This window comes from Protopterus annectens, chromosome 2.part0 (genome assembly GCF_019279795.1).
Source record: "Protopterus annectens isolate FY-2018-M chromosome 2.part0, PAN1.0, whole genome shotgun sequence".
NCBI lineage: Eukaryota > Metazoa > Chordata > Ceratodontiformes > Protopteridae > Protopterus > Protopterus annectens.
In genome coordinates, this window is record NC_056728.1 from 973424202 (window position 1) to 973447033 (window position 22832).

The window sequence follows — 22832 nt, forward strand, 5'->3', positions numbered from 1 at the left end:
CATGATGATTAGTGATCAGCAGTATGGTTTCATGTCGGGAAAGAGCACTACAGATGAGAGTGTTGATGGAGAAGTACAGAGAAGGTCCGAAGGAGCTGGATTGTGTTTTTGTAGACTTACAGAGAGCATACGACAGGGTGCCTAGAGAGGAGTTGTGGTATTGTATGAGGAAGTCGGGAGTGTCAAAGAAGTATGTAAGAGTGGTACAGGATATGTACGAGGGTAGTGTGACAGCAGTGAGGTCTGAGGTGGGAGTGATGGATGCGTTTAAGGTGGAGGTGGGATTACATCAAGGATCAGCTCTGAGCCCTTTCTTATTTGCAATGGTGATGGACAGGTTGACAGACGAGATCAGACAGGAGCCTACGTGGCCTATGATGTTTGCAGATGACATTGTGATCTGTAGTGAGAGTACGGAACAGGTGGAGGAGACCCTGGAGAGATGGAGATATGATCTAGAGAGAAGAGGAATGAAGGTCAGCAGGACTAAGACAGAACATATGTGTGTGAATGAGAGGGAGGATCGAGGAACGGTGAGGATGCAAGGAGTAGAGGTGGCGAAGGTGGATGAGTTTAAATACTTGGGACCAACAGTTCAGAGTAATGGTGAGTGTGGAAGAGAGGTGAAGAAGAGAGTACAGGCAGGATGGAGTGGGTGGAGAAGAGTGTGAGGAGTGATTTGTGACAGACGAGTACCAATAAGAGTGAAAGGGAAGGTCTACAAGAGGGCAGTGAGACCAGCTATGTTATATGGGTTGGAGACAGTGGCATTGACAAAAAGGCAGGAGTTAGAGCTAGATGTGGCAGAGTTAAAGATATTAAGATTTGCACTGGGTGTGACGAGGGTGTACAGGATCAGGAATAAGTATATTAGAGGGTCAGCCCAGGTTGGAAGGTTTGGAGACAAAGCCAGAGAGGCAAGATTACGTTGGTTTGGACATGTGCTGAGGAGGGATGCTGAGTATATTGGGAAAAAGATGATAAGGATGAAGCTACTTGGTAACAGGAAAAGAGGAAAGCCTAAAATATGGTTTATAGATGTGGTGAGAGAGGACATGCACATGGTTGGTGTGACACAGCAAGATGCAGAGGACAGGAAGAAATGAAAACAGATGATCCGCTGTGGCGACCCCTAACGGGAACAGCCGAAAAAGATGATGATGATGTATGCTGAAATCATTAAAACTGAAGAGAACTTTTATCATTAAGATAAAACATTAATAAGTAATGAATAAATAATGAATTAATAAGTCTTAATTTAAAACTGCTTACTTGAAAATTAAAAAAATCAAAATTAAACTTACATTAAAAGCCAATTTTTATACCAGCTTCAGTATTTAGTTTAGATATCATTTTTGCTCCATCTAGTGGATAAATCATAAAACTACAACACATGAATTTATACTATACTGCCATAAGGCAATTTAAATAAAATCACTCTGTTTAAAAAAGCTATTAAAAACTGAAGGAAATAAATATATGTATTTCAAAGATGTTAAAAGAATGTATTTATACAATATTACAAATAAAGTCTTAAAAATGCTTTTAAATGGATTTAATACCAAATATAAACGCTAAAAGACATAAGTTACCTGAAGATGTTGAAGAAGAACACATTGTTTCATATAAAGTGCAAATGCATTTCACAATTTAGCCGCTCTTAATTTTAATAAAGGGGCTATTGATATGTGTTCGCTGAGACCCGGTGGCTTATTGGCCTACAAGGTGATCTGCCACCACAACTCTATATTCTAAACATTCCTCCCATAATCCACCTCGGCCATTCTTTTCTACCATTTCTAAAACAAAGAATAAGAAATGTGCATTTTCGCAACCTTGTTTATGCTTATACAAAGCATTGGTCTCCTTGTTTATTTGTAGGTCATACATATGTTCATAAACTCTTCTCCTGAGCTTACAGTCTTCCCTACATAGAATGCTTCACAGATTTGACATTTTGCTACATACACAAGGCCACAAGATTCACAATTACTGAAGTCCTTGCCTTCCAGGGCGATTACTCTACCGTCCAAATGAACACTTTCTGTATTACTAATGTATATACACTGTTAACAATGTCCACATTAGAACGTTCCCTTCCTTTTTCTCTGTCTTTGAGCTTCTTGATTAATACTATTTTCCAATAAATATTTTAAATTACTTGAATTCTTATAAACTATTCTTAACTTTTCATTTTTTAGTTTTTCTATATCAGTAAATAAGATTTTTTTCCATTCCCTATCTATGGTTTCTCTTACCATTTTTGCACTTGCATTATACTCCAAGTGCACTGCCAAAATTATATTTTTCTTTTCTTCTTGGGCCTACCATATGAAGTGCAGTAACCCCTAACATTGGCTTAAAATCATTTGGTCTCCTTTCTGTCACTTCAGTCTCTATTTTACCAATCAAATCATCTGGGTATTTCCTCATTTTGGACATTTTCCTTAAACTTTTTTCCACTTCAAAATCTTTCTCTCTGGACATCATTCTGCAGGACCTAATATATTGTCCTTTTTCTATATTTTTCTTAGAGTACGCAGGGTGTGCACTTTCAAAGTGCAAATAAGAGTTGGAATATGTACTTTTTCTGTACACCCTGGAATTAAACCTTGAATTTTCCTTATATATTTCTATATCCAAATACTGCAACTTCTCAATTTATTCTATATAACTCTGACACTCTTCTAGCAGACATTATAGCCACAGAAAACAAGATCTTCCAGGAAAGGAACTTGAGGTCTGAAGATGAAGAGGACTCAAAAGGTGGTAACATGAGATGAGACAAAACAAAATTTAGATCCCAAGCAGAAAGGGGTTCCTTAAAGGGAGGTCTTAATAAGGAAGCACCTTTTAAGAAGGCTCTACACAATCTATGTGACATTAAGTTGGAAGTCGAATCACCAATGTGAAAATATGAAATTCCAGCGAGTTGAACCTTGAGGGTTGCTGCAGCTGAGCCTTGTTGGAACAGTTCCGCCAAAAATTCCAAAATAAAATGAATAGGTGCAGAAAAAGGATCGATGTTCCTGTCTTGAGCCCAAAAGGAAAACCTTTTCCATTTACTAGAAAACAGCTTTCTAGTGGAAGCTTTATGCGAGGACATTAAGATATGTCTAACTGTAGGAGTGAAGCCTGACTAAATTGGGAAGTGGCGCAGCCAAGCTGTCAATTTTAGGGTGTGGAGAGAAGGATGAAGCTCCCCTGACAGAGTCAGCAGATCTGGCACTGGGTCCAGAGTACAAGGGTTCTCCTGAAGATTAGGCCAAAGGAAGGGGAACCAAACCTGGTGAGGCCAGTAAGGTGCAATGAGAATTATCCTGCTTCCCAAGAACTGTGCTTTCTGAATTACTCTGGGTATGAGAGGAAAAGGAGGAAAAGCATAAAGAAGTCCCGAGGACCAATCATGAGCAAGTGCTTCTCTCGGTGTCTCCCCCGGAGGGGGGAGTAGTTGCTACACTTGGCATTCATGGGAGTGGCAAAGAGATAGCAGCAAGGCTGTTCCCATGTTCGGAAAATTATTTCCGCTACATTGTGATTGAAAAACCACTCATGAGGCATTAGGATTGCTCTGCTCAGCTTGTCCGCTATCACTTTCGACTTCCCCAGAATGTGCTTTGCAATTAGAAAATGCTGGGAAGAAACTGCCCACTGCCACACTCTTAGGGCTTCTCGACAAAGGGGGTAATATCTTGTTCCCCCTGCTTGTTTATGTACGAAACTACAGACATATTGTCTGAGTGTATCGCAATTGTCCCTAGAGGAAGAGAGTCTTGAAGTGCTTGCAACGCAAGAAGCACTGATCTCATCTCTAGAACATTTATATGCAAGTGAGCCACGTGTTCTTGCCATGTACCTTGGACTGTTCTTCCCAGATAATGCCTCCCCCCCAATCCTAGCTGGGAAGCGTCCGTGGTCACTATAGCTATGGGTTGATGTGGAACAAAGGGTCTGCCAATTGTCACCTGAGTGGAGTGTATCCATCACGTTAAGTTGTTCTTGCAAGATTCTGTTATTCTGATCAAGTGAAACATTGGAAGCTCTTGAAGTGACCATTGGGAGAACAACAGCCACTGAAGGATCCTCCATGTGCATTCTGGCAAGATAGACCAGTGTAATCGTGGAAGCCATTGTTCCTAGTAATTTTAGAATTATCTTTGCTTTAACTTTGGTCTAGGGAAGGAGGTGGAGTATCTGCTGTCAGAGTGCTATAACTCTTTCTGTTGGAAGAAGTGCTACCATGGAGGAGGTGTCTAGATCTGCGCCTATGAATGTAATATGTTGACAAGGCAACAAGGCAGATTTTTGAAAGTTTACTGTAATGCCCAGCTGACTGCAGATGTCCAAAGTTAGATCCCTGGGTTGTAGGAGTAGATGCTTGGTGGTGGCAAACAGGAGCCAGTCGTCTAGATAGGGAAACGCTCTGAATCCTAGATGTCTCAGGTGAGCTGTGACTACTGCCATACATTTGAACACTCTGGGGGCTGTGGTGAGACCAAAGGGCAGAGCTCTAAACTGGTAATGGCTAGCTCCCAGCAGAAAGTATCTTCTTGATGTCCTGTCCATTTTTATGTAGCAGTAAGGATCTTGAAGGTCTATCGAGCGCATCCAATCGTCTTTCCCTAAAAAGGGAAATATAGACTGCAGTGTCACCATTTGGAAATTTGACTTCTTGACAGATTCGTTTAACTTGCTTAGGTCTAATATGGGCCTCCAGTCCCCTGTTCTTTTTGGCACCAAAAAGAATCTTGAGTAAGTTTCAAATCCTATTTGGTCTGCGGGGACTTCTTGGATGACTCTTGTGGAGCAACTTTTGAATCTCTACAGTTGCTTGTTCCCTTAGATTGGGTGGAACCATCTGGGATTGTTTTGGTCTGTGGAACAGGGTTGGAAAAAAGGATAGAGTATCCTCTGGATATTATATTTAGTACCCATTTGTCTTCTGTGATATTTTGCCAGGCTTCTGGGTACACTGATAACCGTTCCCTGATTGCCTCCAGAGTAGAGCAGTCGGCCTCCTTTCAGGAGTGCTGATAAGGGCGTCTGCAAAAGGAATCACTGTCACCCTGGTTTTGCAGGCCCCCTTTGCCTCTGGGGTGGCGTCTACCGTTATTACCTCCCCCTCTGCTACTGGGGAAGGAATTACTCCATGTGTCCTGGAAAAGTCTCTGGGATCTTTTGAACCACATCTTTCCGCTCTTCTGGCCTTTGGGATAAGGTCTTGAAGGTACAGAAAAACATACTCCAACGGCAGAGAGAGTTTTTCCTTCTTGCTCACACCGAGTTAATGTGTCTTTTACTTTCGGTCCAAAGAGTGAGGAACCATCAAAAGGGGCATTAGTAAAGGTAGACTTAAAGGGCTCTGCAAAATTGCACAAGCGCATCCAGGAGTGTCTCCTAAGGGACACTCCGGAACCCACTGCCCTGCTTGCTCCATCTGCAGCGTAGGATATCAGCCTCATGGAGGAGTTGACAATGGAATTTAAGGTAGACAGCTGGGAGAAGACCTTCTCATTCACCCCCGCAGCTAATGAACCTTGTAGAGTATCTTCTAGCTCTTTCAGGTGATCTCGTTGTAGCCTTGTCAAGTGGGATAAGTAGTTTGGCGATCACAGTGAGAAAGTCGCTGACGAAAAGACATGCTTTCTATATCTGTCCATCGTTCGAAAGTCTTTATTCGGAGGATGAACAGATGAGGGAGTCTCTGCAAGTTCCTTCTTGGTGGCTGCTGTCACCAACATAGCATCTACGGGTACCCCCTTGGTTAGAAAATCCTTGCCTGAAGGAGGTGACAAAAATTTGTTTGGCCTCCCAGGGACCGATTCCGTAGTGTCAGGTGACTCCCATGCCTTTCGACTAACCAGGTCCATTAGCTCATCGAAAGGCGGAGACACCCAGGAGGCTGAAGATTGAGATCCGAAAGCCTTCAGGTACACTGACTCCTCATCAGAAGGGGTGGTGGCCTGCCAGCCGCCTCTTTGCTTGAGGATCTCTAGAATATCTGCAAATGAGATATCATCAGAGGATGACCATGGGGACCCTTCCGACTCATCGAGGTCAGTGTCTGAAGTGATGGACTCATCTGAGGAGTCAACATGCTTCCTCTTGCAGGTTCTCATCCAAGGTGGCTCCTCAGAAGGATATTCTTGGGAGGCCTCGGAGGAGAGGGGTTCACCCATTGGGAGATCCTGAGGCTCTGGATCACTGCTGTCCTGTGGAATGAGTGGTGCAGAGACAGTAGCTGGTGCTTTAGGGGGACGAGTACTAGCATCTGTGGTGCTGAATGGGTAGACAACACACTCCTCATCAGCTCAAAGGCAGATCCTGCTGGCTCTGAAGACTCCCTCGGCTCCAAGGAGACAGAGGAAGGTACCGGAAACAAAGAGATTGGACCAGAGGCCGATGTGGGAGCCAAGTTAACCTGGGCCAATGCTCTGAGGGGTAGACTCGGCACCAAAGAATATCTGGGCAGAGAATCCCCCCCCCCGGGGGCCGACCAGGGAACCCCGGCTCCCAGACTCCCCTGATAGCACCGAGAGAGTTGGAGCAGATGTTGGCTCCGTGAATACCAAAGGGGATCCTGGAACCATTGGATCCACAGTAAGCGGTACCAAGCACCCCGGCTCCAAAGGACCAGCTTGGCTCAGAGGAGGAACAACAGTGGGCACAGTAGGCTCCGAGACCAAATGGGTGGGGGCCGAGAATAATTTAGTCAGCACCAGTGACTTCTGTGCACCACCTGTTCCACATCATCATCTGATAAGCTCCTGGAAGACATGGATGGAGAGTGAGACCTATGAAGGATTGGAGATCTTAACGTCAGAGAAACTGGCGAAATGTCCACGGACCGGCTCCGAGTTGAGGTATCTTGCTGCTCCGGGGGCTTTGGAGCCGAAGTACCTGGCCGTCAACCAAAATGACCTCCGACAGCTCCGAGGACTGTGGAGCCAAGGCAGTAGTGGCCTTGGAAATTTTTTGAAGTTTGACTGGTGGCTCCGACTGAGCCGATGTTGCGGGTGAATGTCTTTTCTGAAACTTATCCTTTTTGGAGGAAAGAGACGAAGAAGAGGAAGAACAACTATGGATGGCTTCCTCAAAGGAAGGCTTTAAGAGCCTTTTCAGAATCAATTTGTTTCTCCTTTCCTGAAGTACTCTAGCACTAAAGGAGTGACAAAAGGTGAAGTCTTCTTGAAGATGAATGGCACCAAGGCAATAAATACATACATGTCCATCTGTGATGGACATTTTTTGTGAGCATTTGACATTTTTTAAAGTCCGAAGGCTTATGTTCTATCTCTTTTGGGTCTTTGGACATATTTAAGGTAAGACCCCAAAGGCAACAGCAACAAGAAATAATTTAGCTACGACTAATGAAGCTAAAGCTACACCAAAAGGTTACTACAGGACAAACACAAGGAAAGATAACCAGGGGAAGAAAAACAGAACCTCTAACTCAGACGATTATATTTTCTAAACAAGACAATAATAACCTACAAGCCCTCTAACTTTCATGGGCAAATAGCTCTCTAACTTAAATGAGCTATAAAGAAACTATCAGACAAACAACAACCACTACAAGGGATACCAAAAGGGCCTACAAAGCAATGGCAAAAGCCGTGCTAAAGGGGAAAAAACTATCACTACTTAATAGAGAGCAGCGAAGAGGCACAACAAGTTAAATATATTAAGATATAAGCCATTTATAAGCAAATATAACAATTTTAGAAAAAAGGTAATAGAAAATTTGTCACAACTTAGCCATGGCCAAGATGAGCACATCCAACCTCGTAAAGCAGCAAACGAGATCTAGGGAATTACACCACTGCATTGTGGCATACCTTCTTGCCACCAGCCAGGTTTGAGACTTTCAGCTATGTATTCGGCCGAGTGGGAGCAGAGGATCGGCTCCGAACCCATCATTGTAAGAATGAAGGTGAGATAGGACAACATAACATATTATTTTATACAAATTCTAAAAAATTATAATAATGCTGCAAAAATCTTATGAAAACTACAAAATAATAATGTATACATACATAAACAAAAATGCCAACAGGAAATATTCTGCTTTGAGTCTTAAAACTGAACTAAGGGACAACTGGTTATTAAGTCCAGGGGCTTCAAAGGCATAGGTTCAACTCTTCCATTTGGACTCCTTGTATTTCAGTCATCAGTTGGACCCCCCAAGTACCAAGATCAACACGGTCAATCGCACAAAATTTAAACAAATGCTGTGGACATTCCTTAATATGTTTAAATAAAGCATTACTCTCTGCCTTATTTTTGATGTCATATAAGTGTAGATAAATTCTAGTTCTTAATACATTTTTAGTTTTCCCAATATAAAAATGGTACACTATACCTTTAGTGTGGCAATAGTATTTAGTCATGATGCCATAGCCTTGAACAAAAACATAGTCCTGTTCCAGAATAAACCTACATTGGGGTCAGTGACCACCCTTCCTCATACTCCCATTTTTAATTTCAGCCTTAGATCTCTCAAGTAAATTCTTGATGTTGACATCCTTTTTATAAACAATTTTTGGTGTCTCCCCCGCCAAGGCCAGGTGTTCAGGGTCTAACTTAAAAATGCGCCAATTCCTTAGAATAATACTCCTGATGTAAAAAAGTGCAGTTTGAAGGCTAACACTAGGCTTTGTTAAAACCTTCATCACTGTCACCCTTACCCAAAACTTGCAAGTGAGAGCAGGTACCAAGGAGTAGTTTAAAAACACCATTTTGTCTCTTACCAATAGCTTTTCATAATACCCTGGACAAAAACCTCAGGGTACCCCCTTCTCATGAACATATGAAAAAGTGTGACACATTCATCCCTGAACATACAGCCATTAGACATGATTCTGGCTAATCTAACATATTTTCCCTTCACTAGGGATTTTTTTTTTTGATGGTCAGGGTGCCAACTAGTGAAGTGCAAAATGGAAATGGAGTACGTAGGACTCCTATAAAAAGATGACAAAAAAAATTTTGTATGACAATCTTAGCCAATGGTGACATCAAGATAATTAACCATAAGCCTATCCACAGTCATAGTAAACTGCAAGAAGGAAGTGGTGGTATTTAAGTAATCAAAAACTCTGTCAATCTTTCTGAGGTCTCCTTCCAAAATAAAATAAATGTTGCCCAAATATCTACCATATAGGGCCCAACATTCCCTAAATTTGGATTTAAACATGAAAAGATCCTCCCAATGTGCTAGAAATATGTTAGCAAATATTGGAGCACAATTGGCTCCTATTGCAATGCTCAATGTGTTTAAAAATTGATTTTCAAAAATTAAAAAATGATTTTCCATAACCAACTCCATACGAGTCCTAACTGTGGTAATGCTATCATGATCAGTATTACTACACAAAAAATTGGCAAGCCATTCAAGCCCTTGTTGGTGAGGAATCACTGAAAAAAGATCACCTAAGTCAATGGTGACCATTAATAACTGCTCATCATAAATCTCCCTCAACACCTTGGATAAAAAATCCCAAGAGTCTTTATAAACATAGCGCTGACTGGTCAACACATTTTTAATTTTGTGGTCTACGAACTTGGCAAAAGGAAAGTTTTTGGAAGCTTTAGCATCCACATTTGGACATAAAATGGGCTTTACTCAAACTCTTATGAGTCTTTGGAATACCAAAAATGGTGGGGATACGAGAGTGGGTAACCTGCATAAATTCTCGCTCTTCTAAGGTGATTTGACCACTAAACAACAACTCATTGAGTGATAAATCAATGTTTTGATAGGCAATGTTCAGTTTTAGAAACTTCATTGTAGGTATTAGTACACGAAACAGACAGCATTCTATTAATATAGTCATTTGAGTCCATAACAACAATACCCCCCACCTTTATCTGGCTTCACAACCCTAATGTCTTTGTTCATGCCAATATTATGTAACAATTGTGTTGAAGTTGTTGGTAAGAGACAAAATGGTGTTTTTAAACCACTCCTTGGTATCTCCTCCCAATTGCAAGTTTTGGGTCAGGGTGACAGTGATGAAGGTTTTAATCAAGCCTTAGTGTTACCCTTCAACCTGCATTTTTTGACATCAAGTGTATTATTAGAAGGAATTGGCACATTTTTAAGTTAGACCCTGAACAGCTGGTCTTGGTGGGGGAGACACCAAAAAGTGATTAAAAAAGAAGTCAACATCAAGAATTTACTCGAAAGATCTAAGGTTAAAATTAAAAATGGGAGTATAAGGAAGTGCGATCACTGTCCCCAATGTAGGTTTATTTTGGAACAAGACTATGTTTTTGTTAAAGACTATGGCACCATTAGACCCATGGCTAAATACTACTGCCACACTAAAGGTGTACATGGCTTTATGTCAATCATGTGACAGTTTTTATAATGGGGAAACTAAAAATGCACTAAGAACTAGAATTTATCAACACTTATATGACATAAAATATAAGGTTCAAAGGTTGGTACTAGGCTATAGGCCCTAGGCCCTATACAAGCCTAGCCATAACAATTCCCTGGTTATTTCTTCCCAAAATATTTACTTCCCTGGACCCCTGTCTACCAGGGTGACTGATGTGATCCCCGGGGTGAATTTCCTATCTTCCCTTCCAATCGTCAAGGTTCCTTTTGAAGAGGTACAAAGAGGCGCTCTGCTTGACATATACGGGCAGTCTATTCCAGAGCCTAGGGAGTCTCTGGATCAGGAACCTATCCATCCAGCATGTTTTGTTCATTGTGATGACAAAATTTAGATCCCTGGCGCATGTGGCTCTGAGGGATTGGGATTTCTTTAAGTGTAGCATGTCCAACAGCTCTGGGTTTGACATGGCCTTGCATGTTAAGCAAAGATAGTCTCTGAGTAGATGATATGCGACAGAGTATAGCTGGAGTTTTTTTAGATGGTCAGCATAGGGCATCTGCTTTAGGCCTGTGATTCTTTTAGTGAGTTATTTCTGTGGCCTTTCCAGTTGTTGCAGATGTCTTTAGAGGTACATACCAAACGGGGCGTTGTATTCTATAATGGGTCTAATGAAGGATGAGTACAGTGGGACAATGACCTCCTTTTTTCTGGATGAAAAGCCCTTAGTGATGACGTGGGCCTCATAGAAGGATTTCCTGACTGTTGTGGAGATGTGGTTATCAAAGGTGAGACCACTGTCCACCTGTGTCCCTAAGTCTCTTGTCACACTTTTGGTGTTTAGTGTATTGCCACCTATGTAGTAATTCACGGGTACATGTTTTTTCCCAAAGGGGATAACTATAAATTTCTTGGCATTGAGCTTAAGCCCATGGCTCTGGCACCAAGCATCTGTTTCTGTAAAGCCCTTTTGTAGAATATGCACATAATTTGGGGATTCAATAATGGCTCCTAGTTTGCAGTCATTTGCGAACTTTGTTAGCCAGAATCCCTTAGTGTTGGCCTATACTTCAGAGAAGTAGATGCCAAACAACAGTGGTTCCAGGACTGAACCATGAGGTACTCCACTTGTCTGGAGCTGGATTTGGAGTCGACTACTTTTACAGTCTGGGTTCTGTCAGTAAGCCAGTTGGCAACCCATCGAGTGATGTAGGGATTAATGCCCAGCTTAGTAAATTTATCTATGATTCCAGAGTGAGGGATGGTGTCAAAGGCCTTGGCAAGGTCTAGATAGGCTGTGTGGACCGCCTTACCCTCGTCCACAGCTCTGGAGACTGATTCGAAGAAGTCAATCAGGTTCAGGAGACAAAAGCGGCCCTTCACAAACCCAAACTGGGTGGGGTCCAGTTTTTGAAGGCTGCCAATGTCTTTGTTTACAAGTTCCATGATGATACGTTCCATGGCCTTGCAGATCAGGCTTTTCAGACTGATGGGGCAGTAGTTCCCAGGATCCAAGGTGGATCCCTCCTTGTTGAGTGGGATAACTGTAGCTGTGCACCATTCAGTGGGCACGATGCCTGACGCGAGGCTATGATTAAACATGACATTTAGATGAGGTGCCAGATCATTTTGTAGTTCATGTAGTACACACAGCCCAGGATGTCATCTGGTCCCATCGATGCTGTACTCTTAGCCTTGAAGAGTGTGGCTTTTACCTGTGTGGCCATTATTACCAGAATTTGGCAATCTTTCGATATTGAGATGGGCCCTTTGGGGGTGAAGTTGGCACTGATTCGATCTGCCAGGATATTGGGAATATCCTTGGGATCAGTATATTTAATGCCATTCTGTTGTAGCTCAGAGCAGATTTGAGCCTTGTGGTTGTCTTTGGAATCTTTGGCAATTTTATTTTCATAACTAGCTTTGGAGGATTTTATGGGGGATCTCAGCTTCTTACTGAGGCTGGTAAGGGAGTTTTTTGCATCCTGGGATTTTCCTCTTTTCTGCAACAGTTTCTTCCCTTTGTTGTAAAGTTTGTTTATGACAGGGGACCACCAGATTGGCTTCCTTTTTCTGAAGGAGAGCATCTTGGTTCTATTTGGGATGGCACGATTCATGCACGAGTGGCTGTGCTCATACAGTGCCTTAATGTAGGATTCAGCAGTCGAACTTTCAGTTCCCTTCTGCATGGGAAACTGAAGGTTGAGATTAATGCCTTATTTAAACATATTAAGGAATGTCCAGAGCAGTTGTTTACATTTTTTATGATTGACCATGTTGATCTTGGTAGTAGGGGGGGGGGTGTCCAACTGATGACTATTTGGAATACAAGGAGTTCAAATGGCAGATCAGTACCTATGCCTTTGAACCCCCTGGACATAATGACCAGTTATCTCTTAGTTCAGTTTTAAGTCTCAAAGCAGCATATTTTCTGTAGGCATTTTTGTTTATATACACATACATTATTACTTTGTATTTCTCATAAGACTTTTGCAGGATTATTATAATTTTTTAGAAGCTGTATTATATAATATTCTACTTGATACTTCTGACATAATGGAACCTTGGTTTTAAGGGAGCTAGATTTGTGATTGGTGAATGACAATGACTTGCCTAATTGTTGGTTTTAATTGATTTTACTTCATGGTTATTTAATTAGTGTTGCTATTTACATCTAAGGGTTTGTGATGGCTGTATTTTGATGAAGTCTAATTTACTGGGACAAAAGCGCTTAAAGTATTTTTATAGTGTGTTTGACCAGCGTGCCTGTTCAAATTCGTGCTATGGGTTGTTGTTATATATATATAAAAAATCCACTATAGAATTATTTTCAGATAAAGAACCATCAAAAATAATTTGCACAAGAAAATTCTGATAACAAAACAGAAACTGAAGATCATCCACTAATCTATTTTAAACAAAAATACTTATTCGTCCTCAACATCTTTCACTAGCATCAATGTTAATATTGGCGATTTGGTTGTCTTTTCTCCTTGTACTGACTTGAAAGTGACTGACCCTACTGTTATTTGATCAGTCATTCTGAATTTTGCAAGACTAATGTGCATTTGCATTAAGGAAGTGGAAACACTTTTACTGTGTCCATCATTTATTTTAATTTAGTTAAAACAGCTGAGATGTACACAGGTAAAAAGGCTGGCTGTAACTGGTGTAAACAATACTGAAATACACTACTGTGCTAATTTTAATTTTACTATAGTCAAACACCTCAGCCACTTGATAATAAGACCACAACCAGGCAGTATCCAAGTCACTTTATTGTACTCTGACGCCTCGGCAAACTGCCTTCAAGGAGTAAAACACTTTATAAAATGTATCTGCCTATATATACATATCGATTAAATCCAATTACAATCAATTAATTAAACAATATTATCAATTAATGAATGAAAAAACACCAATTGCATTCTAAATTCAGTCCTTTTGAGACTAAAGTATCAAATTTCAAAATGTAAAGGGACTCTTTAAACAATAATATATTTTTTATGTTCACAACTCCATACTGGGTTGTCTTCTATTTCCTCTAATATTGTAACTTGTAGTCCCTACAGACTTCCCCACCATGTATTTTGCTAAAATGTTCTGCCACTGAACTTTCTTTCTTGTTTCTTGCAGTAACCCTAATATGTTCCCTTAACCTCACTTTAACCTCAGTCATTAATCTGAGTTTGCGGGACTATTGCTCATTTGAAAAAAAAAAAGTTACAATACTTTTCTTTGACTATCTTTTTAAAATCAAAATCAGACATCTGACATGTACACAGTCAGTAAACTGGATGTGATGGAGGGATGGGATGCGGCTCACCCCAACTGTTTGATCACAGCTAAACAGTCCATGACAGCAGTGATGCACAATGAACTATATTTACTGAAACCAGTATAAAATAATCCCTGCTGTGGCTTGTGTGTGTGTGTGTGTGTGTGTGTGTGTGTGTGTGTGTGTGTGTGTGTGTGTGTGTGTGTAGTGTAATAGTAACACATTGGACATAATTTATTTCATTGCCCATAAAGGTTAAACATTAGCACTGTGCACAATAAGTGGCTATCATTGGCAGTCTAAGCAGGATATGTGAAAGTAACTGAACCTTGCCACAGTGGGTACTGTTTCTATCTCACAACACTAGGATCTCTAAGAGTTCTCAGCTGTAGTTCCTTCCTACATGTCTTCCCCATCTCCATGTGGATTTTATAAAGGTGCTCGGGTTTTCTTTAACACCCCCTAAACTTGTCATAGATGAAATTGCATTTTTTTACTCTGCTTGTAGGTAAGCATGCAGGTTGACAGCAAAGTGTGTGATTTTGTGTGTGTGTGCGCGCACACGTGTGTATGCTTGCATGCATATGTGCATTTTGTGATAAGATTATTTGTTAGGGACATGTGTGTGTGTGTGTGTGTGTGTGTGTGTGTGTGTGTGTGTGTGTGTGTGTGTGTGTGTGTGTGTGTGTGTGTGTGTGTGTGTGTAGTGTGTGTGTGCGCACCAATTTTATCTGTGGGTACACACAATACTGCAGGGGCACATATATAAATCCTGGGGCTAGCAGTAAAAAAAAAAAAAGTAATTATAGGACATATAATGCATCACTGAATATCAAGATACCCAGGGTATCTACAGGCCTAATAGGCCCCAGACCCCTGGTTGTATAAGGGGATTCTGACTCATGCTAAATAGGGGTGGGGTTTATCTTCGGGCTCTGCTCTGGGAACCATTTAGTCTCAAATCATCCCTGTTTAGGCATCAGTCTTTTTAAATTTTTTTTAACAGAGGGTCTGCAAATCTTTGAGGTATCACACTTTGTTGTCTTATTAATGCTGATACACAATTTGCATTGCTCTCTATTCTGACCTTCCCTTAACAAAAAACAGTGAATCCATAAAACTTTTGGTGTAATATACTTACCACACCTGTACTTATTTTCTGACTTTTGCTGGGAATAACATCAGAACTGTCAGAATTGTTGCTAGGACAAGGCAAAGAGGGTGTATGCCCTGGACACAGACTGTTAGGAGGTATGATGTATTTGGCTGATCCATTTCTGCATTGATCTTCAAAGTTCCAGCAATGCATTGCTGGCATTCAGTGAGGATCACAATGCATTCTGTTCATTCATTTTAATAGCCATGGATCTGCAGTTGTTTAAACTGAAACGAATGCTGTAATACTGGAGTGAAACAGTGTAAGAGCAAGAAGGGCTTCTTTTTTTTTTTCCCCACCAACACCATTAGTTTGAAGAAACTCCAGTCTGGGGAACTGCTCAAGATGCTAATTTAGCTAGTTACTGCTCTGAGCAATGTGCATTTCCAAATACTTAAAAGTCGTTAATATAGATATACAAGGACTTTATTTCACTAACAAATCTTTTAAAAAGTCTCATGAAAATAACTGGTGCAGTTTGGCCCACGGTTTATGGCCCTGTATGTGACGTCCCACACACCTTACAGCAACCAGGCTTAAGCTTTGGTGAGTAGGCCAAACGTTTGGTTGCCCTCAGGTGAAAGATCCCACATGTGAGAATGCTGCAACATGACAACAGAAGGACATCTTAAAATATCACAAGGCAGTACTGTCTTTACATGAGGTCATTAACAGCTGTTGCCCAAATCGTTCATCAAAAAACAATGGGACAGACTGACAGAGCCATTACTGACACATGCTTCTGTATCACACTTCAACCCGCTGTCATTTTTAAATAGCTAATTGTCTGCAAATTTAGAAAATTCTTAAGCCCAAAAGTACAGTTGTGTACCTACCATAAATGTAGATGTTAGAGTGTATTCACTGTTGCAGTCATTACTCTTGGGTTATCCTGCTGGCAGGTTACCCGCAGTCGGCCTGAATTCCAAAGTCCTGGTCCGGCGTCAGCAGCTGTCGCCTCTTCCCTGATGTCAGTGCGCCAGGGGTATAAAAGATGCAGCCAACGCCATTTTATTCAGTTTTTCTTGCCCCAGATGTCAGGTGCCCCAAAAAGGGTAGGCTAAATATATTATGCCAATAAACATACATGCAGTAAAGAAACATTTCCTTCATCTACAAGCAAATACACCACATAGGTTGCATAGAATAGAGAAGTACAGATAAACCCCAGCAAAAGAAAGGGGGACAGAAAGAGGGTAACCTGGACTGCAACAGTGAATACACTCAAACATCTACATTTATGGTAGGTACACAACTGTACTATGTTCATCGTGTTTCACTGTTGCAGTCATTACTCTTGGGTTGAATCCCAAAGCTGAGGATGAGTGGCTGAGCTAAATAGGATTAGGAGAGGCTATGAGGCCCTGCAGTGGCAAAGCCTGCTCTGGATTTAGAGTAAAGAGGTAAGTGGTAGTGCTTTGTAAAAGTGTGCACTGAACTCCAAGTTGCAGCCTCTAAGATGTCTTTGGTTGGTACTCCTCTGAGGAAGGCTGCTGAATTGGCTGTTGCTCTGGTAGAATGAGGCCTGATGCCCCTAGGCACCGATTTGCCATGCTGAGAATAGCAGAAATGGATGCAATGACCTATCCATTTAGAAATAGTCTGTTTTGAGATAGCCTTTCCTTGTGATCCTGCAGCATATGACACTAAAAGTTGCTCAGTCTTTCTGAAAGCTTTAGTTCTGTCCAAGTAGAAGTATAGCTGCCTGTGTATGTCCAAAGAATACAGAATTTTCTCACCCTTGTTCTGTGGGTTTGGATAAAAGGTAGGCAAGTGAATGGGTTGGTTGAGGGCCACACTGGACACCACCTTAGGCATAAATGTTGGGTTTGTCCTCAAAGAAACCCTGTCTGGATGAAAAATGATAAAAGGTTCCACTGCCATGAGTGCTTGTAACTCAGAGACTCGTCTTGCAGAGGTTATTGCTAGGAGCAGAGCTGTTTTCCAGGATAAGAATTTTATATCAGCTGTTGAGGCTGGCTCAAAAGGAGGCACAGTGTGAGTTTTTCCAAGACATAATTGAGGTCCCATGCCGGAACTGGTACTCCCCTTGGAGGCCTGATGTTTTTGGCCCCTCTGAGGTACTGCCTTATTAGAGGATGAGAAAAGATAGGTGGTTCCATATTGTAATGGGCTGAAATGACAGAGGCATGAATCTTAATTGATGAAAAGGAAAGGCCTTTGTCCAGCATCTCAGTTAGGTATTGTAAAATCTGAGGAATATGTCAATGCCTTGTTCCTGGTTCCAAGCACAGAATCTCTTCCATTTCTCTGCATAAGATTTTCTGGTACTGGGCCTCCTGGCCTCCATTTCTCTGCATTAGATTTTCTGGTACTGGGCCTCCTGGCCTCCAAGATAACATCCATAACAGCTTTCGAAAGAGGAGTGTTCTGAATGGCTACATTATCTGCTATGCTGCCAGATTTAAGGTCCTAAGTTGACTATGCATGATCTGATTGTTTTGTTGGGTCAGCAAGTGGGAAGTTTGAGGCAATATCCATGCTGGACCTTGAGACAAGCTCTTTAGGATTGGGTACCAGTGCTGGCGTGGCCAGTCTGGTGCAATCAGTATCATTTTTGGCTTCTCTTGTCTGACTTTTAGGAATACCTTGGGAAGGAGAGGCAGTGGAGGAAAGGCATATACTGTTAGGTTTTTCCAGCTGAAGGATAGGGCGCCCACTCTCCATGCTTGTTTGTGATAAATTCTTGTGCAATATCTCTGTAATTGGCAGTTGTGAGGGGAGGCAAATAGATCTATGTCTGGGCATCCCCATTTCCTTGTTATCATGCTGAAGACTTGTTGAGCCAGTTTCCACTCGTGGGGATCCATGAGGTTTCTGCTTAGTTCGTCTGATAGAGTATTTGTTTTTCCTGGCAGGAATTGTGCTTGCAGGTGAACTTGGTAAGTCAATGCTGTGTCCCACAAGGTCATTGCTTATCTACAGATGGTAGGAATGTACGCCTCCCTGCTTGTTTATGTACCACATGACCGTAGTACTGTCTGTCTTTATCAGTAGCTGTCCTGGATGAAGTAGGTCCTTGAAAGCTGTCAGGGCATTCTGAACAGCTAGCATCTCTATTTGATTGATATGAAGATGCATCTGGCTTGCAGGCCATGTGCCCTGAATACATTTTCCTGCCATATGGGCCCTCCAGGCATAATCTGATGCATCCGTTGTCAGTGTCTGTCTGGCTGTGGGTAAAGTGAATGGCAGACCCTTGTTGTGGTGACAGGCCTGTGCCGACCATCGAAACTCCTGTTGCAGGTAGGGAATAAGGGTAATTACTGTCTCCAGGCTGTAGCAATGCTGAGTCCAAACACTTTTTAGATACCATTGTAGTTTCCTCATATGCAGTCTGGCATACAGAATTAGTAGAATGCAGGATGCCATGAAGCCCAAAGCCTGCATGATTTTCCTTGCAGATAACTGGGTCTTTGTTGCCAACTTTTTGAAGTACGAAGTCAGTTGCCTTTGTTTGTATGGCGTGAGATAAGCCATCTGGGCAGTTGTATTTAAGCTTGCACCCAGAAATATTATCTCTTGAGAGGGTACTAGTTTTGATTTTTTTTCATTTACTGTGTACCCTAGGCAAATTAATAATCTTTTTACAAACACCAGATGCTTTAGAAGAATGTATTTTTTCTCTGCTTGAATAAGGCAGTCGTCCAAGTAGGGATATATCTGAATTCCTTTTTGTCTGCAAAATGCAATTACTGGTGCCAGGCATTTTGTGAAGACCCTGGGCGCAGTTGATAAGCCAAAGGGCAGTGCAGAGAATTGGTAGTGCAATGAGCCAGCTATGAATCTGAGGTATCTTCTGCAAGACTGTCTGATTGGGACATGCAGGTATGCCTCTTTTAGGTCTAAAGTTACGAGCCAAGCCTACTTGCCCAGCATGGGCAGTAGCTGCTGTAGAGTCAACATCTTGAATTTTGGAACCTCCAGAAACGTGTTTAGTATAGACAGGTCCAGTATTGGTCTCCAGGTTTTGTCTTTTCTGGGAACCAAAAAAAGTCTAGAGTAAAATCCTTGCCCCTGCTCTTGTTGTGGTACTTGTTGAATGGCCCTCATGTCTATGAGGGCTGTAATTTGTTGTTGTGCCTCTGCCCATTGATTGTGTGGCAGGTCTGGCATGACTTTTGCCCTCGGCAGGTTGTGAAAATGGAACCTGTAGCCCTGGGACACTATGTTCAAGACCCATTTGTCTTGGGTACTTATTTGCCAATTTGGTGAAAAAGGTTTATTTGTTTATATGTTCACTACCTTTGTAGTAATTTTTAATAATATTAATGGAATTTATAATGTTTTTAATAATAATTTTACTTAGGTGGTACATGTTAGCTTAGTGGGGTTAAGCTTCTTTTTGCATTCAAGATTTTTTATGCTTTGTGTTTGTTTTAAAAAATCTTTATGTACCTAATAGATTAATTGGTCTAATTAATAGGCTAATCTGGTTCCTGATTAGGATAAAGGCAGTTAGTATTTTTAAGTATTGTCTGAAGAAGTCTGCTTATTTAGCAGACGAAAAGCGCTTCATTTACTTTTTATTAAAGTGTTGTCCTGTGGTCTACAATCTGGTTTGGATTTTTCCACTGCTGCGTTGGATCTTTTGTGGTTTTCCTGGTGAAAAAGGTGCTAGTTTTCCCCCTAAGGGGGCTGCCAAAAGAAAAGTGCTTGGATCTGGCAGAGGAAAGTCATTGGGACTGTTTCCTGTAAGGTTGTGATTTGCCTTCTCTGCTTTTGGAGGTAGGAGCACCCCATTGTTTAGGCCTGTATGAGCCTTGGGGCTGAAATCTGCCTCTGGGACATCTGTATCTGCCTCTTTGTGGCCTGTCTGACACTGGAAAGGGTCAATTTGTGGAAGGCCAGTTCCTGCTAAACCTGGGTGGCTGTACCTGTAAAAAATCCTTAACTGTCTGCATGGATTTCGCTTTATCCTCCATTTTCTTCAACACCTCTTCTGCTTTAGCACCAAACAAAGTATCATGTTGTAATGAAGCATCTAATAATTTTGCTTTAACATGATCAGGTAGATTCTGTTCCTTTAACCAAGCATGCCTTCTAATAATAGAACCTGTAACAGCGGCCCTGCAAGAGGCCTCCAGTGAATCATAACCACATTGCAAAGTATGGTTTCCCACTTGTTCAGATGCATGCAATAAATCCTGCATTTCCTTGTTCTCTGAACATTCAGAATTTGTCAACATTTTCTGTTTAAGCAGTGCCATTAAGTATTGCTGATATTTAAGCATATGAAACTGACAATTTAAAGGCCTTACAGCCAAGGTAGCAGAAGTGTAAACGTTTTCCCCCATCTGTCCAGTGCCCTAGAATCCCTATCAGAGGGGATAGGGTTTTTTGCAGTGGAAGCTTTGACCCCTTTGGGACACTGAGATATAGTTTCTGGGTCAGCAGCGGGGTTTTTATATAGGAATTTATGAGAATCTGGGTCCCTGTAGTATCTGTCAGGCTTAGCAGGTGCAGGAGGTAAAGAGTCAGGGGACAGGCCGGACTCTGAAAATACATCATCTACAATGTCTAGAACAGGTGGAATAGCAATGGGTCTGTGCTGAATTAATAGCAGGAAGTCTCTGAGCCTTTTCTTAGATTATGAGTAATCTTGGCTCTCCCAGTGGAAATGCTCCCTCATGGTATGCAGTGTTTCCCCAAAAGAATAATCCTCAGGAGGAGAGGCTGAAGGAATGGATTCTTCAGCATCAGAATCCTCATAGGGAGGAAAAGAATAATCCTGTTCAGAAGAGGAATCAGAGGAAATAGTAACCTGATCAGAAGAATCATATTCTGTCTCTTGCCTAGGCCTCTTATCAGGAGGGGGATGGGAACCCCTGATCAAAGTAATTAGGTCTTCGGCCATTTTAAGCATCTGTTTTTTAGGCATGGAAGTCTGAGTAGAAGAATGCTGTACTTGTTTCTTTGTCTTTAGAGCTGCTTTAGTCTTTGAAGCTGGAGATGGTTTAACATATAACTGTGTAGGTCTGAAGACACCCTCAGAAGCCGATGCCTGCTCAGTGGCTCTGGACCCATCTGAGGGAATGATTTCCGAGTGTCCAATACCTTGAGTATCCAGAGGCCCAGTTGGCTCCACATGGGAGTCGGAAGCAGCCTGTGGATCTGAGGTAGCGGGTGCCAGGGGCTGCGAAAGCGCCTCACTGAGAACCGGCGACTGGCCTAACGGAGGCCTCGTTGTCAGTTTTGGACCTCGGATGCCTATCCTTTTCCTTGTCCTTGCGTTTTTTGTAAACTCCGGTAATCGGCTGTTCCGACGGCATTATGTAATTAAACTTTCGGCCAAAGTAATGAAATGCAAAATCGAACCGATGCATAATAGTGCGTTGGTTAAATCTAACACAAAACCGACAGCTAGCAACGTTGTGGTCATGGCCTAGGCAAGGAATACAGTAAGAGTGAAAATCCTTATGAGGTATTTGCTTCCCACAAGAAATACAATTGTTAACTTTTTCTGATATCGGTCTGGAGCAAGAAAAAAGTTTCCCCAATGGGGTACTTAGCTTTAATGAAGACTTTGGTTCTGAAATTCCGATTTGAAAATCTCAGGAGTCGGCCAACCGGCACTTGCAAACTGCTTTTGCTTCGGGCACCACGCGGCAAGAAAGACTGAAGAAAATGGCGTTGGCTGCATCTTTTATACCCCTGGCGCACTGACGTCAGAGAAGAGGCAACAGCAGCCGACGCTGGACCAGGACTTTGGAATTCAGGCCGACTGCGGGTAGCCTGCCAGCAGGATAACCCAAGAGTAATGACTGCAACAGTGAAACACGATGAACATCTATCATTTCATCACAACCTGTTTTGATCTTTGGCAAACTTGAAATCATATCTTTTATATGTGTGAGTGAAGACTTAATCTCTGTCTTTTTTATATCCAGTGCTATTTTTATATTACCTTAGTGTCATGAATGTAATTATGCAAAATAATGTTGTACTACTCCTGTGTCTCCCAGATACACTTACACCGTTCGTGGAGGCTGTTGTGACTGAAGATAAGTGACCAACTACCCCTAAAAAGAACAAAGTTCTATTTCAATAACAAAATTCTGACACACAAAGCTGTCACCCACATAAAGAAGTCTGAAGCGATCAAATCAAATAAACATATTTACCTTTCTTTTAGTTAAAGAGGCTTCTTCTTGACAGAGCTGACAGATGTCAAGCACTTTTATTTTTAGTGACTGAAAATGAAACAAAGAAAACTGTAGTGTGGAATGCTAGTCAATGGCAGCAATATATCCTACACAAATTATCTTCGTTGAAATGTATAATGCTCTCTAAGTACAATTCAATAACTTTATAACGTGAATCATTGCTATCAAAAGGGTAGAAGCATGTGAAACTACATATTTTTAAATAAGTCAAACTGTTGCTTCTGCTCTACCAACAACATGCTCCTGCCTGCATTAATACAATAATAACTGGAAAAAGCTGTAGGTGGTATACTGTTGAATTTAACACCACTGCATTAAAAGGTTTGACTCTTTGTTTGGTTTCTACCTTGAGCACTTTCTGTGCATAG

The 22832-nt window shown here is 41.6% G+C and overlaps 1 protein-coding gene across 1 annotated transcript in view; it reads right to left on the minus strand.

Annotated features, from left to right (window-relative positions):
* Positions 1-22832, minus strand: part of LOC122793328 (protein RUFY3-like) — a gene marked incomplete in the record, with an annotated part of 2132439 nt that overhangs the window by 16265 nt on the left and 2093342 nt on the right. Inside the window, 1 exon segment of the mRNA XM_044061223.1 lies at positions 22423-22491. Within this exon segment, the coding sequence (XP_043917158.1) occupies positions 22423-22491 (69 nt within the window).